We start from the raw sequence: 8,229 nt of genomic DNA on the forward strand, positions 1-8,229 counted from the left end.
TAGCACACTGAATAGACCCAGTTGGCAACTCTGGGCCCGCCTATGAAATTGCTTGTTTTCCCCCACGGTTATCCCACCCGCTGTAGGCCTACTATGTAGTGGCTAATTAATATGTGGTGATTGGCACCGCACGAGCACGGGTGGAGCAGTCGGAGGGGAAAACAATGCAGATTCATGGGCGGGCCAGAGGAGCCGACTGGGTCAATACTGTTCTTTTTCTTTTTTTATTTCTTGGAACCAAAGACTTGTTTCGCCCAGTGCGTCCTCAGGTTCGCTCTGTTACGTTGGTCTAGGGTTTAAGCAACGCAACAATAACCTGAAAACTGGGAGAACTCCCAAGAAGCCACAGCGAGTCGGGGAAAACGGTGCATGAGTGAATTTATTTACATGCTCTACTCCCAAGAAATAAAAAGGAAAAAGAACAACAGTATTCAGTGTGCCGTGTTTTCTGAACGTTTAGTATCTGCAAAATAAAATCATTGCTTGAAGGAAACTATATCACAACAGTCAATAGACAAACTAACATGGGGTAGTCTCTGACAGTCAAGTGAGCCACAGACACGGCATGAGGTGCATTCCAATATGCAACCTTGCGTCCTCCACTTGTGCTTGTGGCCTCCTCCCGATCTCCTGGCCCCTCCATGGAAAACAATAAAGTTTCCCAGCTGCCAGCCTAGCCAAAACAATGTTTGAGGGACGGTTTTTCATTCACCATCCAGTTTGCAAATGAGAAAATGACTTTACAATTGAGCTTTTGCGAGATATTGAAATATAATGCTATTGTCAGTGATGTCATCATGACATATTACTTCCTGGTATGAGGCCACAAGCACAAGTGGAGAAGGCAAGTTCGCATATTGGAACGCACCCATGGATACTTGCAGACAGACAGCACAGAGGAGGAAGGGAGGCATCCTGCAGGATTGGAAAAGGGAAACGCTACATTTCTCTCCAGAGGCCCAGATATCTGTTATCTGCCATTTAGAAAAGAAAGACTGCGATGCTGCGTTTGTGCTTTTGGAGGAATTTCCCATCATGGGGAGGCCTTTGTTTTTTCGCCACAGAGGAGGACGACTCTCTTCACAGCACCACACAGACACACAACAACACATCCTGACCTGTCTTGGATGACAACGATAAATCTCAAAAGGTGTCTGCCAAAAAGCCAGAGACAATCAAAACTGTATTTCACATCTAAAAGGAAATTATGTTAAGCAATACAACTGTGTGAAAATAACCCATTGTTTGATGCCCAAGTGCAGTCACCTTGATGAAAAAACAATCCACCAGACAGAGAAACAGGGTCTTCTGCAACAAAGACTTACTTAGAGTGAATTAACGGTGTGGCAACAAATTATATGGAAGTCATGACGTGCGTTAAGCTTCCTCAATCAGCCATCTCATGTTATCCAAGGAATAGCTAAAGGGTCTTTCCACGCCAAATCAACAAGTGCCCGCGCACTTAGGTCTCAAAAAATTCTGAAAATATTACCAAGTGTACCCATGGTACTTAAGAGAAACACTGTAAATTTATTTGAATGTAAGATGTATACTCTCCGTGTTACAGCCAATTTTACTGGGGGAGGGGGGTGCCCATTTTGTTCACACTCTTTTTTTTGTCAAAGTTCACAAGCCCCTAGCTCAATAACTAAACCATGTAGGAAGCTGAAATTTGGCATGCTGGTACATAGATAGGAATAGTTTGTTGCTAAACTGTCAGTTTTGGTCTGTATGATCCTGCATCGTCATAGCATTCCCTCAAAGATGATACAAATTGTACTGGAGTTTTTGGCTGTGGTCTGTTTAGGCCTTCAGAAGACATATTTGTGCCCAACATAGCCTCTTGTTTTTTTCCCCTTGTAGAGACAAGTAGGAACACTCTCATAAAAAGCTATAAATAGAAAGGAAACCCCATCAGTGTTTGAAAAGAAGACCTCACAAGTCTGACAAATCATCTTGGGTGTCATTTTCAGAGCTCCAGAACCCCTTGTGGGATTGTCCACAGATTTTTATTTTATTTTTTTCTTCATTCTCCATGAATTCTTCTTTTTAAAAATGCCAATGAGACTTGTCTTATGTGATGTTTTCTTGTTTAATTTCCAACCTGAACATGGGCACCATGCACATTGAGAGCAATATGTTTTCTATGCGTTTCTTCCGCTGCCATCTGCTGGTCAAAAAAAGTAACAACATGACTCTTTGTGCCTGACCTACTGTCTCTTTTGGTGTGTGAACCTGCTCCCACATAGCCTAGAAATCTAGACGCCCCGAATGGCCGCAAGGGGTTTTTGGCGCGGCCAGGCTAGCTACCACATTGAACGCTCCTGAAATCATTGAAATTGAAAGGGATATCTGCACGCCTGCACAAGGACTCTCGGGTGATCATGTCTGGGTAAAATTTGCATTTGATTATTTAGTCTTTACATTAAATGTTCATGTGCTCTCTTTTTGCATTTTGCCCATGTTCAGGGTGGAAATTAAAAACGAAAACATCACATAAGACAAGTCTCATTGGCATTTTTAAAAAGAAGACTTCATGGAGAATGAAGAAAAAAAAAGAAAAAAAATCTGTGGACAATCCCACAAGGTGTTCTGGTGCTCTGAAAATGACACCCAAAATGATTTGTCAGACTTGTGAGGTCTTCTGGTCAAACACTGATGGGATTTCCTTTCTATTTATAGATTTTTATGGGAGTGTTTCTACTTGTATCTACAAGGGGAAAAAATCATGAGGCTATGTTGGGCACAAATATGTCTTCTGAAGGCCTAAACAGAGCACAGCCAAAAACTCCAGTACAATTTGTATCGTCTTTGAGGGAATGCTATGACTATGCAGGATCATACAGACCAAAACTGACAGTTTAGCAACAAACTATTCCTATCTATGTACCAGCATGCCAAATGTGAGCTTCCTACATGGTTTAGTTATTGAGCTAGGGGCTTGTGAACTTTGACAAAAAAATGAGTGTGAACAAAATGGGCACCCCCCTCCCCCAGTAAAATTGGCTGTAACACGGAGAGTATACATTTTACATTCAAATAAATTTACAGTGTTTCTCTTAAGTACCATTGGTACACTTGGTAATATTTTCAGAATTTTTTGAGACCTAAGTGCGCGGGCACTTGTTGATTTGGCGTGGAATGACCCTAAACTATTTGGAAGATATGACATATACACAATTTCACGGCACACGTTAACTTCTGCACGTACACACCAAATAGGATGAATAGCATGCCCAAAACACATACAGTGACGTCGCAGTGTGGTCCTAGTTGATTAATCGATGACTAATTTTATATGGAAATGCTACAGAAAGATTCACAGGTGGCCACAATGCCATGAGCAACTGCATGCAAATAAATTAGACAGACTGCAAACGTCCTGTAGCAATGACATACGGTGAGGGGTTATCTGGACAGGTCATTAGGGAAATACTGTGTACAACAATACAGCAGTGCTTTGTGTCCAACTGCATAGCAAGAGCAGGCAGTGGAGATTGGCAGGATATTACAAACCAATCAGGACTCTGGTCTGTGTGTGTGTGTGTGTGTGTGTGTGTGTGTGTGTGTGTGTGTGTGTGTGTGTGTGTGTGTGTGTGTGTGCGTGCAGGCTCGCCGACAGGGGGGGGGGGGGGGGGGAAACCGGGGGCTCAGTTGTCCTGGGCCCAGGGAGACGAGGGGCCCAGAATTGGGTCACTAGTACATTGTAGGGATTGGGAAGGCGACCCTTTCTCCAGGGCGACCCGTTTTGTCCAGGGCCCAGACAAGGCCGTCAGCGGCACTCTGTGTGCGTGTGTGTGTGTGTGTGACGTGCGTGCCTGCGTGCGTGCGTGCGTGTTCTTCTCAATGCCATTCCATTCCTCACCCCACATGCCTACTTTCATACACCTTGAAAAAAACAGTTGATTGATTGATTGGTGCCCCTTTCTTCTTACAAATCACACCAGAGAGACATACTGCAGGATATTACAGGGCCGTGACTGCACTGGGGGGACGTGGAAGAAGGACAAACGGTGGAAAAGGATGCACACTGAAACTGATGGGCCAGCTAAAGTTAGACCATTAGTTCAAAGACAGCCACACACTATGGGCATTTCCCAAAGTCTAGTGTGCGTCCTTCGAAGTGCATCAGCGTTCGTAATCACGCCCAGTGATTGGATACTCTTTGGTGAACTCTGCAGTAGGGATGGCGAAAATTGAAAAAACTCTTAACCGGCTACTGAGACTCATTAACCGGTGGTTAACCGGTTAACCGGTAATCTTAAATTAAACAACGTACGTGTGCCTGATATGCACAGCACTGTTTTTTTTTTCTCACATAAACCTTTTTTTTTCGCTGCGCAGACAGGACCTGTCATGTCCAGACACTGTTGCCATATGGAAAATGCTGAATTATCGTACAAAAACCTCAAAATTATCGGGGTTTTTTGGGCTTTTTGGGAGGAAATTATCATTATGATTATTATTATTATTATTATTATTACAACCGGTTAACCGGTGGCAGAAAATTTTAACCGGTTAAAGTTGATCCGGTCGACTATCGGTTAACCGGCTACCGGTTAACATCCCTACTCTGCAGGGTATCAAATCACTGAGCATATGGTGACAAAATAGTGCCTTGTGTACAGTCAGAGGTGCAGAGCATGAATTCAGCTCTGGTTTTGGGGTGCCTGTAAGCGAAGCGTAGTATGATGGAATGTATAGATGTATCTTTTTCTTTTATTTATTTATTGAATGTTTCTTTTTAAAGTCAGCTCCTAGGGGGCTATGTGTATTAACTACATGAATTCTGTAATAAATCCTTTTTTAAAAGTCAAAGTCAATCACTGGGCGTGACTAATTAGGCTGACACTCTTCGAAGACTCATACACTTGACATTGGGAAATGGTGTCTGTCTCCCTTTTTTTAATGTCCAACATTGTATCAGCACTTAGGCCTTTGTCAAGGTGGCATGGAAGCCGGGGGAGGACAGGATAGGGCAGTGGTGGCAGCCAGGGACATGCGACCTTGACAAAGGCCAAAGTGCTGATATAATGTTGGACATTAAAAGGCGAGGCAGAGTGTGTGGCTTTGAAGTAATGGTCTAACTTTAACTTTAGACTGGGTAGGGCAGTGGTGGCGGCTGGGGACATGCAACGGACGGGTTAGCTGGCTTCCCTTTCCTCAATTCGTCACCGACCCACTTCCAAGAGAACAAGCAATTGATTGATTGATTGGTGTATTGGTGTTGCTGGTGGAATTCTTCTCAGAAATGACCATACACCAGGGGCACAGGAGGGTGTCAAAGTCAAACAACATCAGGATATTAGTTTAGTTTAGTTTGAGTGTGTGTGTGTGTGTGTGTGTGTGTGTGTGTGTGTGTGTGTGTGTGTGTGTGTGTGTGTGTGTGTGTGTATGTGTTTGTGTGTGTGCTGTGTGTGTACTCTTTATTAACTTAAAAAAATAAAAAATAAAAACCTACTAACTAACCCTTCTTTGCAACTGCACTTGTTGTTCTGTATATTTCCTGTGCACTTTGTATTTGCTTGTGATGTTGGCTTGATTATGTCCTCTTTTGAAAGTCGCTTTGGTTATAAAGCAATGTAATGTAATGTATTGTTGGCAATGTAATGTAATAATGTTATGTAATGTAATATTACAAACACATCACAACTGTGTAAGCTGCACCATGAAGTGAGAGGAGACAAGTCGGGGAGGGGGGTTTGTGGCGTGTGGTGCAGTGACCCGTTTTCCTCTCCTCCTTCTCACCTAGCCACTTCCTCCTAATCACCTTCCTCCTCCACTAGGCCCTATACCAGGGGTTAGGAACAATGGCTCTAGAGCCACATTTGGCTCTTTTCGGAACTGTACATGGCTCTTACTTGTCTAGGGTTGCCAACCATCCCTTGAAATATGGAATCGTCCTATATTTATAAATAAAAGTACGGGTTCCATAGTTGAAACGGGACAAGGGAGGTTAAAAAGTGTTAAAAGGCAGGAAATGACATCTAAGAAATAAAAAAATCTCCCAGACCCTCACCATAATGAAGTTGACAGTTGGCAACCCTATACTTACCTGTTATCAATAAAAGCAATAACTTTACAGTACACTCTAAAATTGTTGAAATACATGCTTTGTTCAGTGTTTTTTAAAAATGGTATGGCTCTCATAAACATTTCTTTTTAAAAAAAATTGGCGTTTATGGCTCTCTCCACCAAAAAGGTTCCTGACCCCTGCCCTATACTGTAGTAGCACGTGCTGTAACTGCGGTGAATTCTGGCTTCGGTCTCTATGTTTACTTCCCACTCTCCCTGTGCAGGGCTGCTTTGTGTTGTGGCAACCCCATTTCCTCCTCTCTCTGTGTGTGTGTGTGTGTGTGTGTGTGTGTGTGTGTGTGTGTGTGTGTGTGTGTGTGTGTGTGTGTGTGTGTGTGTGTGTGTGTGTGTGTGTTTGTGTGTGTGTGTGTAGGGGGTGGGGTGGCGGTGTACTTCACACACAGACACACACACACACAGACACACACACACACACACACAACCTATTCATATCCCCATGGCTTCAGAATAATACCCGTTTCCTCTACCATCACCGTTCCACATTTCCTCTATGGTTATGGGCCCTCTCAATGGTGAAACAGAGTTATTTCCAGATGCTTACGATGGTAGATGGTATGGACCCTCTCTAGTCACAAGAGTCTAGACTGGGCTAAAGAGGAAGCGGCGTGAAGGTTAAAAAGGAGGATGCCTATTCTTCTTTGACGGTAATGTGGGGAGTAGGCAAAGAATAGTGTTTAAAAATACACCTGAAGTCTATTATAAGGGACCACCATGACACATCATGACTGGTAATGTAATGGTTCCATATTTAGAAAATGTAAAGTCATGGCTTCAATTATTTCATCTATGAACTCTACTGTGTACACTGCAGTATTGATACCATGGGTTGCCCGTTGAACATTTTGAAAACAAATTTGAAAGTGGACTCATTAATGAATAAAAATGTTGAGCTCCTAGCTCTGCAGCTTTTGCACGACTTGGCCAAATGACTTCTTATATAACTTATTCATGATACGACTGGTGAAGTGTTACAGAACCTTAACCAATGAATGTAATTCATTCATAATGGCATTCATATTGCAATTGATATGGAGGACTGCACTCCATACTCCTCTTAGGCCAACTGCTTGGCTTCAAACTGCTGTCAGGTGACCTATTTTCCCTGCATCAAAACAATGCAGTGGGAACTGAAGTCGATACTTGCACAAGTAAAAGTTAACATAAAGAAAACTTAGCCTAATATAACAGTGCCCCATAAGCAAAGATCAATGTAAATGTTATGCATACGCCTTCATGGGGGTAATATTGACGCTACCTGATGGACGAAATGTTATGACTGTGTCCTGACGTAACACAATGAACTCTCACCTACTTTGACCAGTTGTAGTTGAACTTCAAGTCAGGTTGACAAGACACATTGCTTCGTTTGGACAAATGCATGCACAAAGTCAAACTACGCCTGCAGCGAATGACCAAAAACCCTTTCCAACCCCCCAAAGACAAAATAAACGTCTGATAACAACAGAAAGCACCACAAGCTAGCTAGATACCTTCTTCAGAGTATCCTTGAGCGCCAGATGTTCCGGAGTATAAAGTATGTGATCAGATGTTTCGGGACTGCTGGTGTCCTGGATCTTGGAGGAAGCTCTTTCTGACACGTGCCTTTTAATGCAAACCGTAGATAATTTGAAAAGACTGCGATTAGCAGTCAGTGGGAGACGCAGGGCTCTCTCCAAAAGCGCCATGTTTGCTTCAGCTGTACTGTCTCAATTGTGCGCATGCGCCAGGCCTACACAGATGACAAGTGCCAAGTCCGCTTCTTTCATAATAATTCTTCTGGCTACGTAATTGCTGAAGTTTCCATTAATGTTCTCAAAACAAAAGGCCTACATCATACATGTATTAAATTGCAACATACTGTCACTGTACAAAAATGCTATTGACAAACGTAGACATATTTTGGTTAGAATAATTTAGGCCCCTATTATTATCATGCTTCTGGTTAAACAAATAGCCAGTGATTCCCAACCTGTTTTGACCTGGGACACCCCATTTTAACACCCTAAATTTCTGGGGACCTCATAGGCCTACACGCTTTTAGCAACCATTTATGCTTTTAAACCCATAGATATTTAAGATTGTATGTGGAGTTTCAGTCCACATATTTAGGCCCTACCAGTAGTTATGTTATTA

The 8,229-nt window shown here is 42.8% G+C and overlaps 1 protein-coding gene across 1 annotated transcript in view; it reads right to left on the bottom strand.

Moving 5' to 3' along the window:
- The window catches only part of zgc:85777 (uncharacterized protein LOC405871 homolog), a 62,916-nt gene extending 55,110 nt beyond the window's left edge, over window positions 1-7,806 (bottom strand). Inside the window, exon 1 of the mRNA XM_063185952.1 lies at window positions 7,587-7,806. Within this exon, the coding sequence (XP_063042022.1) occupies window positions 7,587-7,781 (195 nt within the window). The 5' untranslated portion in view covers window positions 7,782-7,806. The remainder of the gene's footprint in view (window positions 1-7,586) is intronic.
- Window positions 7,807-8,229: the final 423 nt, after the last annotated feature.

The sequence above is a fragment of the Engraulis encrasicolus genome, chromosome 20, assembly GCF_034702125.1.
Source record: "Engraulis encrasicolus isolate BLACKSEA-1 chromosome 20, IST_EnEncr_1.0, whole genome shotgun sequence".
Lineage (NCBI taxonomy): Eukaryota > Metazoa > Chordata > Actinopteri > Clupeiformes > Engraulidae > Engraulis > Engraulis encrasicolus.